The 18,586-nt window shown below is 50.0% G+C and overlaps 1 protein-coding gene across 8 annotated transcripts in view; it reads left to right on the plus strand.

Moving 5' to 3' along the window:
• The window catches only part of LOC115084722, a 664,924-nt gene that overhangs the window by 513,498 nt on the left and 132,840 nt on the right, over positions 1–18,586 (plus strand). For all 8 annotated transcript variants that reach the window (XM_029589949.1, XM_029589957.1, XM_029589951.1 and 5 more), the window contains one exon: positions 4,843–4,887. In XM_029589949.1, the coding sequence (XP_029445809.1) occupies positions 4,843–4,887 (45 nt within the window). The remainder of the gene's footprint in view (positions 1–4,842; positions 4,888–18,586) is intronic.

An 18,586-nucleotide genomic window follows, 5' to 3' on the forward strand; every position in this document is an offset into this window, starting at 1 on the left:
TCCACTGAGATTAGGAAGCGTTCTCCTCCAGAGGACCTCTCCTTTATAAACTTTGTGAAGGAAATGTCTGAATTGGTTCCCTTCCAATTGCAGACTGAACAGAATGATAGTCACCAGATGATGGAATTGCTCCAATTCCTGGAAGCCCCCAAGGTAATCACATCTATTCCCATCCATCAGGTCCTTCTTGATCTTCTCAAGAAGAACTGGGAACACCCTGGATCAGTTGCTCCAGTACATAGGAAACCTGAACTACCTTTTTGGTACAGTCAGCCCCAGGTTTTCAAAAATCTCAGCTTGATCATTGGTCATTGTAGAGTCTGCACAAAAAAGGGCGAAGAGGTCAAAGCCTCACTCATCTGTTCCTCCTGGAAAGGAACAGAAGTTCCTAGATAACATTGGTCACCGAGTATTCCAAGGGGCCATGCTCATCTCCCGAATTGCCGCCTATCAGCTTTATATGACCCAATATAACAGGGTCATTTATAAGCAGATACAGGACTTTTCAGACTCCCTGCCTCAGCAATTTCAAGAAGAATTACAAACCATAGTCAACAAGGGTTTTGAGGCAAGCAAGCATGAGATTAGAACATCTTATGACATTTTTGACACTTCTACCAGAGTGTCTGCAGCTGCCATCTCGGCGAGGCCTTCGCCCTGAAGTACAAGACCGGTTATCCGACCTGCCTTGTGTCGGAGATAATCTGTTTGGCGAGCAGATTCAACGGACTGTAGCAGAATTTAAAAGACCATCATGAGACCCTAAGACAGCTCTCTTTGATGCCTTCTGATTTCTCCTCAAAACAGCCTTTCAGAAAGGACTCTAAGAAGTCATTCTTCCATCCGAAAAAGTCTTACCCGCCACCATCCAGATCCCATGCCACGATACCTTATCAAAAACCGCAGTCTCGTCAAGCCCTTAAACAAGAACCACAAGCAGCTCCTCAACCAGGACCTGATTCAGGTTTTTGACTTCCACTTGGAGAGCAACAGCCAGATTCCTCTGTCGCATATACCAGTGGGAGGTCGATTATGCCACTTCCACAACATGTGGCATTCAATCACATCCGCCAATGGGTATTGGCAATCATTGCTCAGGGTTACCATCTGAACTTTCTCGCCCTGCCACCGGACTCCCCACCTCTACAGACGTGGAGAACATCCGAACACTTCATTCTTCTAGATCAAGAGGTTTCCTTCCTTCTCCAGTCAAGAGCAATAGAATCCGTTCCATACTCTCAGCAAGGCCTAGGGTTCTATTCCCTTTACTTCCTAATCCCCAAACAATCTGGAGGTGTCCATCCTATTCTAGACCTACGGGCCCTCAACAAGTACCTTCAACAAGAAAAGTTCAAGATGGTCACCTTGGGATCGCTTCTACCTCTTCTACAAAGAGGAGACTGGCTCTGCTCTCTGGACCTCCAGGACCATACATCCACATTGCGATAACTCCAGCTCATCGCAAGAACCTGAGGTTTCTAGTAGGCCCCAAGCACTATCAATATCGAGTGCTCCCATTCGGCCTAGCGTCTGCGCCACGAGTCTTTACCAAATGCCTCGTAGTTGTCGCAGCCTTCCTCAGAACCCAAGGTATTCACATCAACCCCTACCTGGACGATTGGTTAATCAGGGCTCCCACTCAGCAATCTGCTCTGTCGTCCCTCAATCTAACCTTACACACTCTAATTTCGCTAGGATATCTCGTCAACTATGACAAAATCCTACTTAGTCCCATCTCAAACCTTATCGTTCATTGGGGCAGACTTGGATACCTTACAGGCAAAGGCTTTCCTACCTCTATAATGGGCACTGACTCTTGCATCCCTTGCTCCCCAGCTGCAGTCTCAGCACTCTGCAACTGCACGCCAATTTCTCCTCGTCCTCAGACACATGGCGTCCTCAGTCCATGTCACACCAATGGCCCACTTGGCCATGAGAATCATGCACTGGACTCTGAGGTCTCAATGGACTCAAGCTATTCAGCCTCTGTCAGCCATTGCCTGTATAACCGACTCGCTTAGTCTGTCTCTCGCCTGGTGGAAAAATCAGACCAATATCCTCCAGGGATTGCCCTTCCAGGTTCCAAATCCTCAAATCATTCTCACCACCGACGCTTTCAACCTTGGGTGGGAACCCATGTAGCCAATCTTCAGACACAAGGCTCTTGGTCTCCAGATGAAGCCAAACACCAAATAAATTTCCTGGAACTTCGAGCAATCAGATATGCTCTCAGGGCCTTTCAGGATTGCCTCTCAAATCAAATCATCCTGATTCAAATGGACAACCAGGTGGCAATGTGGTACTTCAACAAACAGGGAGGCACAGGCTCCTTCCTTCTGTGTCAGGAAGCTGCGCAGATATGGGCGGAGGCCCTCTCCCATTCGATGTACCTCAGGGCCACTTGGTTACTGGGAGTGGACAATGTCCTGGCAGACAAGATGAGTCGCGTCTTTCAACCGCACGAGTGGTCTCTCAACCCCTAGGTAGTGAACTCCATTTTCCAACAATGGGGATATCCTCGGATAGACCTCTTTACGTCCCCGCAAAACCGCAAAGTGGTGAACTACTGCTCTCTCATTCGCAGCAAATACTCTCAACCCAGAGACGCATTCTCCCTCTCTTGGGCAACCGGTCTCCTCTACGCATTCCCTCCACTTCCTCTTCTCTTGAAGACTCTCGTGAAGTTACATCAGGACAAGGGAACCATGATCCTGATAGCACCTCACTGGCCATGCCAAGTGTGGTTTCCAAGGACCTCTCCATCCATAGGCACATTCCATTGGGAAAGGACCCGCTTCTGATCACTCAATACGACGGGGGCCTGCAACATCCCAATCTTCAAACCTTGTCCCTGACGGCATGGATGTTGAAAGGTTAATCCTTCAACCATTTAACCTTTCTGAGGCAGTTTCCCGTGTCTTGACTGCTTCACGGAAGCCTTCCACGAGAAAAGCTTACTCTTACAAATGGAAACTGTTCACATCATGGTGCTCTTCTCTGTCCCTTCACCCCTTTTTCTGTCCAATCCCGAAGTTTCTGGACTATCTCTGGCATGTATCAGAATTAGGTCTTAAGACTTCCTCCATTAGAATGCATGTCAGTGCGGTACCCGCCTTCCATAAAGGTGTCGGGGATGTCTCTATATCAGTACACCCCCTTGTAACATGTTTTTTGAAGGGCTTGCTCCACATCAAGCTTCCGCTATGTCCTCCGGCCCCTTCTTGGGACCTTAATCTACTTCTGCGTCGGCTCATGAAACCACCATTCGAGCCTCTTCACTCTTGTGAACTTCGATATCTCACATGGAAAGTGATTTTCCTTTTGGCTATCACTTCATCTCGCAGAGTTAGTAAATTGCAGGCCCTAGTTACCTATCCTCCTTACACTAAACTTCTGCAGGACCGGGCAGTACTCTGCACTCACCCAAAATTCTTACCTAAGGTAGTTTCAAATTTTAATCTTAATCAATCCATCATACTACCTACCTTTTTTCCCAGGCCCCATGCCAACCCAGGAGAAACAGGCTCTGCATACCCTTGACTGCAAACGTGCTCTAGCATTTTACCTAGACCGTACAGCGGCCCACAGGGAAAACACTCAATTGTTTGTCTCTTTCCACCCTAACAAGTTAGGGAAGCCTGTGGGTAAGCAGACTCTCTCCTCCTGGTTGGAGGACTGCATATCCTTTTGCTGTCAGCAAGCAGGCATTCCATTTCAAGACCATATTAAAGCACACTCTGTGAGGGCCATGGTGACTTCAGTAGCACACCTATGATCGGTGCCGCTTCCTGACATTTGCAGAGCTGCCACATGGAGTTCCCTCCACACCTTTGCAGCCCACTATTGCTTGGACAAAGCCGGAAGACAAGATTCCATCTTCGGCCAGTCTGTCCTTCGTAACCTATTTACAACGTGAAGTACCAACACCCTTCCGCCTGCCCGGTGGGGGTCAGGATGCCCTCTACCAAATTCCACCCCAGTTGTTGTGCCTGTTGTACGCCTTTGGGTACATTTGGTGCATACTTGGACATCCTCAGCTCGGTACTCACCCATATTTGAGGACTACCATCCTGCTTGTTATGTTAGTCCTCATCTAGTTCATGCCTTTAAAAAAAATCATCATTCTTTTACTTAGAACACTTTACTGTTTTGTACTGTTCAGCTTGGAGAGGAGACGGCTGAGGGGGGATATGATAGAGGTCTTTAAGATCATGAGAGGTCTTGAACGAGTAGATGTGACTCGGTTATTTACACTTTCGAATAGTAGAAGGACTAGGGGGCATTCCATGAAGTTAGCAAGTAACACATTTAAGACTAATCGGAGAAAATTCTTTTTCACTCAACGCACAATAGAGCTCTGGAATTTGTTGCCAGAGGAGGTGGTTAGTGTAGCTGGGTTCAAAAAAGGTTTGGATAAGTTCTTGGAGGAGAAGTCCATTAATGGCTATTAATCAATTATACTTAGGGAATAGCCACTGCTATTAATTGCATCAGTAGCATGGGTTCTTCTTAGTGTTTGGGTAATTGCCAGGTTCTTGTGGCCTGGTTTTGGCCTCTTTTGGAAACAGGATGCTGGGCTTGATGGACCCTTGGTCTGACCCAGCATGGCAATTTCTTATGTTCTTAAACAAACACCAATAATGTAATCCAAGCCTCACTTTATTTGTATATGTCTGCAACATTGTACTTAGCTCATTCTTTAGTGACCAGATGAAGGGAGTATGGCTCTTTAGAGCTGGACAAAAATGTGCTTTCAAGATAGTTATATAGTTTCTTTGTACGAGTCAGGATGCTGGTGCAGCTACAAACGTTTAACTGAAATTGAGTATTCTTATTTTACAGAATGATGCAGACAGCAATTCTACCACAAATGACCCAGAAGACAAGGTATGTGGATAAAAATATTGAAAAACTAACAGAAAGGGAGTGGATGTACAGTGCCTGGACCAGGTTTTCTGCCCTCAAGGCTGATATTAAGAATTATGGCCCTCCACCTCTCGATTTATCACTGATTGCTTCAGCACAACCCTTTCTCCTTGGCAGCAAAGGCACAACTGTCCCTCTGATGCCTTCAGCTCCAGCAGGGAACCCATACTCTCTCTCCTCTCCTAAACAGCATCTCCCTTTTTCTCTTCCCCCACCCTTGCCAAGCATCTCTTTTCTCTTCCCCTCTACTCTTCCCCTGCATTCCTGAATCTACACGGTGCCTTACATCCCCCTCTTTCTCTCCCTCAATCCTTCCACTCCATTCCATGTCCTGCATCCCTCTTCTTCCTCCTCCACCCCATTTGCCATGGTCCCCCATTTTCTTTCCCTCTCCCCACCACTAATACTTGTCCAGCATTCCCCTTTCTCTCCATCTGCAGCATACCTTGCCTAGAAGCTTTCTTCCTCTCGTCCTCATCCCTGCCCAGCAGAAGCCTCCTCTTCCATTATCCACACCCAGCAGCTTATCACAACCACCTTTTCAGCAACAGAAGCCCCCTTTCCCCCCACCTCTCTGCCCAGCAGCAGGAGTCCCCTCTCCTTAATCCCCATATCCAGATGCAGCCCCCTCTTTGCCATCCCTCTACCCACCAGCAGTAGCCCTGCTCCCCAACTTCCTGCTTAGCAACAGTCTCTTCATCGGTTCCTCCTTCACCTCCTTGCCTAGTGGCAGCCCCAGACATCCCCTTTCATTCCTTCTCTTCCCCACATGCTCCTTGGGCTTGCAGTGCTAAAGATTTTTCTGCATGCGACATCAGCAATAACTGCAGGAACTTAAAATCAGCACAGGGTCTGTGAGCCATCTTGCACCCACAGCCCCTTAGGCAGCCCTGAACCTTCTCCCACACAAACTTTATTCATTGCAGTGCTCTGAAAAGCTGAGTAGCTAGGGATCCCCAGGTTAGGTTCAGGAACCACTTCCTTAGGTCCTTCAGCCTTGCACCTTCTTCCCAATTCATTTTCAGGTCCTCAGCCACCCCCCTAAGATTTTGATAACAAGATTACTCCTCGCGACTCTCGACCCTTCGGAGAGAATTTTCCCCCTACTGCAACCGGCTCCATAAGCTGGGAGTAAAATTCACGCTGTTGTATCCAGCAAAACTCCAGATTCACCAACCAAATGGATCACACTGGTGTCAGTCAACGACTGAGACGGCGACTCTGCTCTCCCGCTTGGAAGTGGAACAACCAGGCATCACCATGGAAGCTTAACTCCCTACCTCATGGTTTTCATGCAGCCCAACATCTTTCCTTGTTGATAACAAGATTAATAAACCCGCGAATAAAGAACTATATAATGGAGATTTCCTTCTTCGATCCGGAATCCACCTTATAATTTATATGGAGTCCACCGATTGGGGTTGCTGGGATGACAGATTCTAGATCAGACAACATGGACAGCAGTTAAGAGAGCATATTTGCAGGACAGGAACTAGGTCCAAATAGAAACTGTCTGAGGTCTGTACCTGGAACACAGAACCTTGGGCTTGGTCAAAATAGAAGCAGTACAAGTACTTCACGGGACCTCCTGCTGTTGTGGGACATAATTAGAAGGCGCCCATAGCTGAAGAACCTTCTGCATAGCATTGCGACGGAGACTAGATTCTGGGTTCACAATTGTGAACATGTCAAATGTGCACAAAATACAGGTTCCCTGTACGTACCAGGATCAGTCCAGACGGTGGGTTATGTCCCCCGTCCAGCAGATGGAGTCAGAACAGAGCTCGAGGGCACCGCCTCCTATACCAGCGCACCCTCTGCTGGAGCTCAGTATCTTTCTGACTCCAGCAGATGTGAGTTGGGGAATCAGTGCTTCCCCAGAGTGACAGATTTTGAGTTTTATTTTTACTCCTTTGAGTCTCTTCTGTCATTTCTTTTGGTGCTAACAATTTGGATCAAGTTATTGAAACAAAAAACAAAAAAGTAAAAAGGAAATTTTTCTTGTCAGTAATTTTGAGGAGGGGTGCTCTTGCTCTGTTCCGTCTCCTCTTGCAGCTTGCTTTTACTTACGCTTGGGGTAAGTGTTGTTTTATTTCCATTTCAGCTGTTTTCCTCTTCGTTTGCCGGGACAACCGGTTTCTGCAGTCCTCCGACGGTCCTGCGGCCCGGCGACTTTTACCTTGGGCCTGGGCGCGCCGGCAGCGGTTTTTCCCGCCGGCGCCTAAGGACCAGTCGGGCGGGTTGTGTCGGCCCTCAGGCCCCCCTGCGCTGCTTCTTTATTTTCGGCCTCCCCCCCCCCCCCCGAGGCTCCATCGCGGCGGCGTTTCTTTATTTATGCCGCGCTGGTCTCGTTGCGAGACCTGCGGCGGCATAGCGCAACGCCTTCCCCGACGGGGAAGGCGTTGCGCACGGCTCGGGTTCGCGCCCAGCGCCCCCTCTCCGCAGCCAGGGAAGCGAGGGCCGGCCACGTTCTCGGCAATGGCGGGAACGGCGGCCATTTTAGAAGAGGAGTTCAGCGCGGACCACTCTCGAAGGACGCAGTTCGGGGAGTCCCCCCGCCTGCACAGGGGCCCCAAGGAGGGCCTGCCTGCCCGGACTCCACAGGGGGATCCTGCCGCTGCGGCTTCGCCCGGTCTGCCGTTTTTTTCACCGGACTTCATTCTGAAGATGCACACTGCCTATTTACAGGGCCTGGCGGATCCGGGGGGTGCTCCCGCGGGACCTCCTGCGCCCAAGATCTCCAAGCTCGCGGTCCCCGCCCCCGGGTCCCTGGTTTCACCTGGGACGGCCACAGGAACATCAGCTCTGCCATCCCAGTCGCTTGCGGTGGGAGCGGCTTTTCCCTCGGGTCCTGATCCCTCGGACCCTCCGGATCCTGCGCATTCTGAGGGGCAGGCCGAAGGCGACGATCCGCGAGCTCTGCGCATCTTCCACAAGGAGGAATTGGAGGACTTACTGCAACGGACCCTGCAAGAGCTCGATCTCGATCCACCGCCGGATCCTCCGGCACCTGTGGCCCCAGCGGTTGCGACGTGCTCCAAAAAAGGGGACCCGGTTCTGGCTGCCCTCAGGCCTAGGGCTAAGGCTTTCCCGGTCCATGAGTCGTTTCTTCAGCTCCTCACCGGGGAATGGGACGTCCCGGAGGCATCTTTGAAGGTCGCCCGGGCCATGGAGAAATTGTACCCGTTGCCGGAGGATTTCCTGGATCTCGTCAGGTTTCCAAAGGTGGACTCGGCGGTCTCGGCAGTGACCAAGCGAACTACGATCCCAGTTACTGGCGGAACGGCCCTACGGGACACGCAAGACCGCAAGTTGGAGATGTTCCTCAAGAAGGCGTTTGAGGTTTCGGCCTTGGGGATGCGGGCCGTCATGTGCACTTCCTTGACCCAGAGGGCCAGTCTTGTCTGGGTCCAGCAGCTCCTAACGTCGCAGCAGTTGCCGCCGGAAGAAGCTGCTCAGGCCGACAGCCTGGAATCTGCCATCGCTTACGGGGCGGATGCCCTGTATGACCTCTTTCGCGTCCTGGCCCGGTCCATGGTGTAGGTGGTGGCGGCTCGTAGACTCCTGTGGCTCCGGAATTGGTCTGCGGACACCTCCTCCAAGTCGAGCCTGGGATCCCTTCCATTTCGGGGGAAATTCCTCTTCGGAAATGACCTGGATCAGATCATCAAGTCCCTGGGGGAAAACTCGGTGCATCGTCTACCCGAGGATCGGCAGAGACCTTACCGGCCTTTTGCCTCCACCAGAACCAGGGCTCGGGCACAGCGGCGCTACAGATCGTACCGGCAGCCAAGTTCTCGTACAACTTCAAGTAGACCGCAGCCGTGGTCACGCTCCTTTCGAGGGCGGAGGTCCTCGAGGGAGGGCTCGGGGCAGGGGAACCCCCCCGCCAAATCTGCTCAATGATGCCAGACCGGCCCACTCCTCCTGCCCGCCCATCAGAGGCCGACTCACACAATTCGTCGAGGAGTGGGCAAAGATTACTACAGACCAGTGGGTCCTGGACACCATCCAATACGGTTACGCCTTGGAGTTTGTCCGCCTCCCTCGGGACAGGTTTCTCTTCTCTCCTTGCGGCTCCGACCTCAATAGGGTGGCGGTTCAACAGACACTAGACCAGCTGCAAGCCATAGAGGCTATTGTACCCGTTCCCTTCGCAGAGGTGGGCTCGGGCCATTATTCCATCTACTTCGTAGTGCCCAAGAAGGACGGTTCGTTCCGGCCCATACTGGATTTGAAGGAGGTGAACCGCTCGCTGCGGGTCAATCGGTTCCGCATGGAAACGCTACGATCTGTGATTGCCGCAGTACATCAGGGCGAGTTCCTGGCTTCCCTGGATCTGACGGAGGCGTACCTGCACATCCCGATACGTCCGGACCACAGGCGTTACCTACGCTTCAAGATTCTCGGTCAACACTTTCAGTTTCGGGCCCTACCATTCGGACTCGCAACGGCTCCGCGGACGTTCACCAAGATCATGGTGGTAGTGGCAGCGGCCCTTCGGAAGGAGGGCATACTAGTGCACCCTTACCTGGACGACTGGCTGGTGCGGGCAAAGTCTTTTTCGCATGGTCAGGACTCGGTGGCCAGAGTTTTGCAGGTGCTTCGCTCCCTGGGCTGGGTGGTGAACCTCCCCAAGAGTTTCCTCGTTCCATCTCAACGCTTGGACTTCCTGGGAGCAACCTTCGACACACAACTGGGCATGGTGTTCCTGCGTCCGGACAAGGCTCTCTCCCTGAGGGAACACATCCATCGCTTTGCGGCCTTGTCGGACCCTACAGCGTGGAATTATCTTCAGCTTCTGGGAGTGATGGCTTCCACCATCGACATGGTGCTCTGGGCGTTCGCACACCTGCGTCCACTGCAGGCGTCCCTTCTATCTCGCTGGAAACCTGTGTCGCAGGAGTATCAGGTGATTCTGCCCCTCCCTCAGTCGGCGCGGGACAGTCTGAACTGGTGGCTGGTTCCGGCTCACCTGGCCCGCGGCGTCTCGCTCGAGGTCCCCTCTTGGGTAGTAGTGACAACCGACGCCAGCCTCGTGGGGTGGGACGCCGTCTGCGGCCGCAGCGCCACACAGGGGATGTGGTCCCCAGAGGAGGCAAAGTGGCCGATCAATCATCTGGAGACCAGAGCGGTACGTTTGGCGCTTCAGCATTTCCTCCCCCTGGTTCGCGACAGGGAGGTACGAGTTCTCTCAGACAACGCGACGACGGTGGCTTACATCAATCGTCAAGGCGGAACGCGAAGCGAGCAGGTCTCCGCGGAAACCACGCTCCTGATGGCATGGGCGGAACTCCACCTTGTACGTCTCGCAGCCTCCCACATCGCCGGGGTGGACAACATCCAGGCGGATTACCTGAGTCGCCAGCGGTTGGACCCCGGCGAATGGTCTCTCTCCACCGAGGCGATGGACCTCCTGGTTCAGCGCTGGGGACCGCCACGGTTGGACTTGATGGCTACAGCCCTCAACGCCAAGGCCCCACACTTCTTCAGCCGCAGAAGGGAGCGGGGCGCGGAAGGGGTGGACGCTCTAGCATTACCATGGCCGACAGGTCAGCTCCTCTATGTATTTCCCCCCTGGCCATTGGTGGGCAAGATCCTCCGAAGAATCGAAAACCACTGCGGTCCCGTAATCCTAGTGGCCCCGGAATGGCCGCGGAGGCCTTGGTTCGCGGATCTACTACACATGGCGGTGGACGGTCCGGTCCGTCTGAGTCATCTTCCACGGCTTCTGCATCAGGGTCCGGTATTTTTCGAGCAGGCGGCACTCTTTTGTCTTGCGGCCTGGCTTTTGAACGGCGCCGACTCCGCCGCCGGGGCTATCCGGAGGCGGTGATTTTAACGATGCTTAGGGCTCGTAAGCCCTCGACCTCTGTTGCCTATGGGCGAGTGTGGAGGGTCTTCGAGTCCTGGTGTGTCGGTCATGGGACCCGTCCGACGGAAGCAACGGTTCCCCTAATCCTTCAGTTTTTGCAGGACGGATTGGATAAGGGCCTGGCATACAATTCTCTCCGAGTACAAATGGCGGCCCTGAATGCCCTGTTACAGACAGCGGTTTCGCTACCTCTCCAAGCGGATATCGCTCGTTTCTTAAAGGGGGTCAAGTATCTTCGGCCTCCGGTTCAAGATCCCTGCCCGTCGTGGAGCCTTAACCTAGTTCTCCGGGCCCTGGCGGGCGCCCCTTTCGAGCCACTACAGGAGGCTTCCCTCAAGGACCTCACTATGAAGACGGTTTTCCTTGTGGTAATTTCTTCGGCTCGTCGCATCTCGGAACTACAGGCTCTTTCCTGCAGGGAACCGTACCTCCGCCTTTCTGAGGCGGGGGTTTCTCTACGTACCGTACCATCCTTCCTTCCGAAGGTGGTTTCTCCCTTCCATTTGAATCAGACGGTGGAACTTCCGGCGTTCCCTCCAGGGGAAGAAAGGTCACTTCGTCATTTGGACGTCAAACGGGCTCTGCTCCGTTACCTGGAGGCTACCAATGATTTCCGAGTTTCCGATCACCTGTTTGTGCTCTGGTCGGGACCTAAGAAAGGCTCCTCCGCATCGAAGACAACGATTGCCCGCTGGATCAAGGGTGCCATCGCGGCATCTTATATCGGAGCTGGTCGTACTCCGCCTACAGGCGTCAGAGCTCATTCTACACGCTCACAAGCCGTGTCTTGGGCGGAGTCTCAGTCCGTCTCGCCACAGGAAATCTGCCGGGCGGCGACATGGAAGTCGTTGCATACCTTTGCTCGGCATTATCGGTTACACCTGCCGCCTTCAGCCCCTGGGCTTTTTGGCGATCAGGTTCTCCGAGCAGGGCTCTCAGGGGCCCACCCGGTTTAGGGAAGCTTGGGTACATCCCACCGTCTGGACTGATCCTGGTACGTACAGGGAAAAGAAAATTATTCCTTACCTGCTAATTTTCGTTCCTGTAGTACCATGGATCAGTCCAGATGCCCACCACTCTGGGATACTGCGCCCCTGCTCGGATTTAGGTTAGTGTTTCTGTCTCTTTTTTACTCTCTCTCTCTCTCTGGTTCTCTATCAGAGTTGTACAGCTCCTCACAAGTTGACTAGGGCGACCTCGTTCTGGGTCTTGCCTCTTAATGGTTCTTGATGTTGCTTTACGTCAGAGTTGTTTGATCCAAATTGTTTGTTTTGTGCTCTTTTGGGCTTGGTTATTCATGATACTGAGCTCCAGCAGAGGGTGCGCTGGTATAGGAGGCAGTGCCCTCGAGCTCTGTTCTGACTCCATCTGCTGGACGGGGGACATAACCCACCGTCTGGACTGATCCATGGTACTACAGGAACGAAAATTAGCAGGTAAGGAATAATTTTCTTTTTTGCTGTTATTATTTGGGGGGATTTTCCAACGCAAAAGACTCATGGGGGGGTGGAGGTAGATGCGGGAGGTTGGGAAGTAAAGGCACGGTGATCTCTAGCCGGCTGGCTACTTGTTTAATTAAGGGGGCGGGAAGGGGGGAAGGGTTTATGGGTTCTCTAGTATAAAGAAGTCATTGCTATGTATTGTAGGCACTAAAACAAAGTCTCATTGGTCCTCTAATGGTATAGGTGACCACTCTAGCTGGGGGAGTGTTCACCTTACAATTAAGTTATCCAACACTTTCTATTGGTTTAGATTACCATGCCGAGTAAGAATGCCTTGAAATTAGTTTCTTGGAATGTATGTGGCATCCATACACCAATAAAGCGCCAAAAAATCCTAGATGCACTGAAGAAACAGGGTGCGGATATAGCCTTCATACAGGAAACACACCTGAACGATAAAGAACATGCCAAACTCCATAGAGACTGGGTGGAGCAATTGTTTTATGCCTCAGCCACCACCAGATCAGTTGGAGTCGCAATTTTAGTACATAAAAATGTTCCCCTTCTTTACCCAAGTATATTCGGACCCCCAGGCAAGATACATAATCCTGGAAGGCTCCAAAGCTGGCTCTCAACATATCTTTTGCAACTTATATGTGCCTAACCAATATGACCACTCTTTTTTTCTGCCATATCATTCTGAAATTATTGCCTAGATTAGAGGGTACCGTAATTGTGGGAGGAGACTTTAACCTCGTCGCAGATCCTTTATTGGATAGATCTCATGCCCCGGCAGGGACAACAGTGAGCACACGGAAAGGGATACCTTTCATTATTTCAGAACTTCAGTTAATAGATGTTTGGAGAACGCTTCACCCTGCAGTAAAAGATTTCACCCATCTTTCTAGAGCTCATGATACATATTCCAGGCTGGATTACTTCTTAATCTCTGAATGAAGCTTTACACAGGTAGATGGCGCAGGTATCGGAAATTTAGTGATATCCGACCACGCACCAATTTGGTTAACATTACGTGGAGTGGGTGGGAGGACACCCCTAAAAGGGTGGCGCTTCCCCTACTACCTTTATACAGACTCAGCATTCCAGGAGTATCTGAAAGAAAAGTGGTTGGACTATGCAACCAACAATAACTGTCATTTTGTCAATGACAAAACCTTGTTTTGGTATACAGCAAAGGTGGTTATGCATGGGGATATAATATCCTTCCTGGCCTGGCGACATAAAATGTTAGCAAAACGGATCTTAGAATTAGATAAAGCAGTAAAGCATTGCAAAACCAAACTGTTTAGAACCAATAATATAGAAAATAGGAAAGAATTCATAGTTACGCAGGCAGCTTTAAATACGGTTATCCATCTTCGGGCGAAGAAAACTTTACTTTACTATAAATATAAAATATACCATCATGCCAACAAAGTGAGGAAACTGCTATCTTGCCTAATAAAAACAGAGGCACGAAATATGTTTCACAGATTAAGAAATCTGATAGGGGTACTACATCTAAAACACCAGACAGCCTCCAGGCTTTTGCACAGTACTATTCTAGCCTATATAGTTCGGGCGAGGTAGAAATGGTACGATGCCAGGTCTTTCTAGAGAAAATCGGGGTGACATCCTTCACTGAAACACATCTGCAGAGACTAAACCGCCCAGTAGAAAAAGGGGAGATAAGAGGTGGCATACAATCCGCAAAGCTATTAAAAGCGCCAGGTCCTGATGGGTCAGCGCTGAATTCTTTAAGATGCTACTAGATCATATCCCATCCATATTGAGTAAAGTATTCATGGCCCTTATTGAGAATGGTTAATATCCACAACGAATGAATAAAGCAGTTATCACGGTCCTGCCCAAACCTGGAAAGGACCCTGACTCAGTAACTTCTTACAGGCCAATCTCTTTGCTCAATTATGATCAAAACTTATTGGCAAAGATCTTGGCTAACAGATTATCGTTGATACTCCCGGAATATATCGGCTCAGGCCAAGCAGGATTTGTTAGGGGCCGATATGCAGTTAAAAATGTGCTCCGTCTATTATCTGCAATAGCACACTGTAATTCCAGCAAACAGTATATGATTGTTAGTTTTGATGCCGAAAAGGCATTTGATAGAGTGGAATGGGAGTATCTATTCACTCTATTAGAACATATGGGTATGGTACGGTTCTTTATGAATGGGATAAGATTACTATATGCTAACTCTATAGCAGTGGTTACAGTTAATGGAGAATTTTCGGAAGTGTTTAGGTTATATAGAGGGACCCAACAAGGATGTTCTCTTTCCCCACTCCTCTTTATTTTGGCATTGGGACCCTTGTTATGGACCATACAACATCTCACAGATATTCAAGGTCTCAAGAAGGGCACCTCAACTTTTAAATATGCTGCTTTTGCAGATGATTTATTAGTATTTTTGTTAACCCCATTTAGATCCCTTGGATATTTACTTCGAGTCATTAAAGATTTTGGGAGTTTTCAGGATTTAAACTTAATATGGATAAATCCGAAGTGATTATATACCCAACCTCTCTCAAAGGAGAATGGGCAGGGGAATTCCCATTAAGTTGGGTGAAGGGCTCTTTTAAATATCTAGGATTATATATATCCACCGATTTGGATCGAATTTATAGTCTTAATATCTGGCCACTATTAAGCAACACTAGGGATAAACTGTCACTATGGCACCCCCTACCTTTGTCATTAGGGGGCAGAATAAATCTTGCCAAATGATACTTTTCCCTAAGTGGCTATATATTTTGCAATTACTTCCCCTTTGGCTGGCCAGGAAGGATGTTCAGATGTTGAATAAAATGATGTCCAAATTTTTATGGGCAGGGAAAAAGCCCAGGATAGCACTGAAAAAGCTAAAAAAAGGAATTGGAAAGAAGAATATAATTGGGTGAGCCTGTTGAGGGTGATCAGAGAGTGGCTATTTGAAGGTTCAATGTTCTCAGACCCAGAAAGTGATAAATTACTCACTGCTCCCTTAGACTTGGGTTTTGTCTTACAATCCTCGACATCGAGGCTCACCATGTTCTATTATCATCCCTACGATGGGCATAGCAATCACTGATGAAAAGGTTAGGATTGCCAACCGCATATACATCCCAGCTGCCCATCCAAGGCAATGCTGACTTTTTACCAGGCTTATCATTTCCTCCTTTGGCGGGGAAAAGGTATTACACACCTTCATCAGGTTCTATCAAAGGAGGGGAATTTATTGCCCTTTCAAATGTTAAAGAACAGGTATGGCCTTCACTCCCAAGGTATATTTTCTTTCTTACAGCTTCGTCACTATATCCATTCTCTTTTTTTCAGTGAGTCTACAGGCATCCACAGTAGACAGAATAGACTTTTTTTTCTGTGCTGAGCGACAAAAACTCTTTATAAACTATATAAAGCTCTACGGAAAATACCAACAGCAGATTGGGTCACCCCTTTATGGGAACACTGGAAGAAGGAAGGCAACTTCCACACAGACAATAATCCACTTCCAACCTTCTTCCAAAGCCTCCCTGGTGTCTCACCCAACAGTACTATCAGGGAGATGCTATTTAAGTTTCTCCATCGAGCATTTGTCTCCCCCACCATAGCTTTCAAAATGCATCTTATGCCATCCATAACTTGTAGAAAATGCTAACTGGAGCAGGGTTCCCTAACCCATTGCTTCTGGGGATGTCCTCACATAAAAACTTTTTGGACTCGTATATTAATTTATACCAACAATCTAATGTCCAGCTTAATTCCGCAACTAGCGGAGGTAATCTTATTCGAAGTGGCCCTTACTACATATTGTAAGAAACGGAAGATGGTGTATTGGTTAAGAAGTTCTTAGCCCAAGGAAAACGTTCCATTCTGCTAGTATGGCAAGGTGAAGATAAACCCTCCTTTTGGCAATGGCGCAATGCAATATATTCCATGTTCTCACAGGACAAGCAGGATGTCACCCTCACATATGGGTGACATCACAGGATGGAGCCCAATCACGGAAACTTTGACTGGCCCCTACTGGGCATGCCCAGCATGGCACCAACCCTGCAGCCAGCAGGGGTCCCTCTTCAGTCTTCTTTTTTCCACGCAGCAGTAGCCTCGTGGTAAAGGAGCTCTGCACAGATTCCTGACAGGAATTTTCCTCACGGAATTACTAGAAGTTAATTTACCCCACAGGGGTCCCTCCTTTAACGTTTTTCAGACCGCGGTACTCGGGTAAGTTTTTACCCGTTTTTCGTCTATTGCCGGCGAGTTTGGCCCTTGCGGCCTACTGGCCGTTGACCGTACCGCAGCTCGGTTTTTTGCCATGGCGTCAGGTTCCATCGGTGCCCGGACTGTATTTGCACCATGTCTATCACAGACTCATAAACATAGAAACATAGAAACATAGAAATGACGGCAGAAGAAGACCAACCGGTCCATCCAGTCTGCCCAGCAAGCTTCACACATTTGTTCTCATACTTAACTGTTTCTCTTGGCTCTTAGTAACCTTATGTTCTAATTCCCTTTTCACCCCCCCCATTAATGTAGAGAGCAGTGCTGGAGCTGCTTCCAAGTGAAATATTAAGTTGATTAGTTGGGTAAGCGGCAGCATAGCTCTCTGCCATGAAGCAGAGGGCAATGCTGGAAATGTGTGAAGTATCAGTTTTTCTTTTCCCCTGTCATTGAAGCAAGGAGTCATGCCGGACATGCACCGAAAGTGAAGAATGCCTTGAAAGTCACATTAACTATCATCAAATATTGAAAAGCCTAATAATTGGTAATACCTATAAGCCCATGAACCCATCCCTGTTTTTTTTTTTTTTTTTCTTTTATTTTTTTAATTGGGAGATGGATGCCTTCATCCTTCTACTCTGTGAAGGTGGACACCTACCACCGGCCACTGGCATCCCGCTCCGTTAATGCCTCTGTGGCTACTGCCGCTCCATGCAGTGTTTTACTACCTGCTCTTTATATGCGTCCTCTAGAACTGATGGATCCCCTCCCTGGGTTTTTTTTATTATTTATTTAATTGGGAGATGACAGCCCTCCATCCTTCCGCTCCGTGAAGGTGGACACCTACCACTGGCCACTGGCATCCCGCTCCGTGAATGCCTCTGTGGCTACTGCCGCTCTGTGCAGTATTTTACTACCTGCTCTTTATATGGACACCTACCACTGGCCACTGGCATCCCGCTCCGTGAATGCCTCTGTGGCTATGCCGCTCGTGCAGTATTTTTACTACCTGCTCTTTATATGTGTCCTCTAGACCTGATGGATCCCATCCCTGTTTTGTTTTTGTTTTTGTTTTTTATTTAATTGGGAGATGACAGCTGTGTAATGTATCTAGGACGCGAGCACAAGTCTTGACTGCACCAAATGTGCCCTAATGACACCAAAAGGTCGCAAGGCCACAGAATGGAGAATATGGAGCTTCTCCTCCATACTCGAACTCTGACTCTGTCCATTGCATTAGACTTTCGCCAGAGCCGGCACCGTCAACTTCGCGCCCGCATTGACCACCCAGCCGGTTGACCACCCGGCATCGATGACCTCTCTGCCTTCGACACCCTCTACTCCCCCTCAGGACTGAGGGGATCATAGAGACAAACATCGCCATCGACACCGAGGGTCTCGGACCATCAAGGGAGCGAAATCATCGACCGAGCCGCTGTCGAAGAAACCCCGTCCAGAAAAGGCACCGACCATTTCTGCTACCGGGTAACCGAGGCAACCCTCACCCGACAGGGGATCGGGAGCCGCAACTCCGCTTTAACGGTGGTCCTTCCGGCTATGCCTCTGCCTCCTTCTGTTCCAGAGCCGGGGCTGCTTGCTCCAGGCCTCCGAGAAGAACTGGACTGATTCAGGAGGCCATCGACATGGCGATGCAACGACTCCAGGTTCCTCCGGCACAGACACCGGTACTGATTGCGGAACCGATCACCAACCCGATTCCGGCAGCGTTGGCACCGCTGCTCTCCAGGATGGAAGCGCTCATTGCCGCTTTTCCACGATGGATCCCAGGTCTCCAATGGCTCCGGTGCCCTCCCCACTTACATTGTCATCGGAAGGAGAAACACTGTTCCACATCCCTCCATCGGGAGTTCTGCCTCAGCCATCGATGCCGATACATCCCTCACCACCAATCCAACCATCAGTGTCGATAGTCCGGCGCCACTGAGCCATCCATCGATGCCTGCGCCGGTACCTCCGATAATTCCTCCGATTCCTTCGGAGCCTAGACCGGGACCTTCAGGTATCCCACCGCCCTGTCCCTCTCTAGTTCCTAGAGGGACAGGAGCTGATCCTTATGATACCTGGACTGATGATTCCTCGCCAGACACCGATGATTTAC

The sequence above is a fragment of the Rhinatrema bivittatum genome, chromosome 2 (assembly GCF_901001135.1).
Source record: "Rhinatrema bivittatum chromosome 2, aRhiBiv1.1, whole genome shotgun sequence".
NCBI lineage: Eukaryota > Metazoa > Chordata > Amphibia > Gymnophiona > Rhinatrematidae > Rhinatrema > Rhinatrema bivittatum.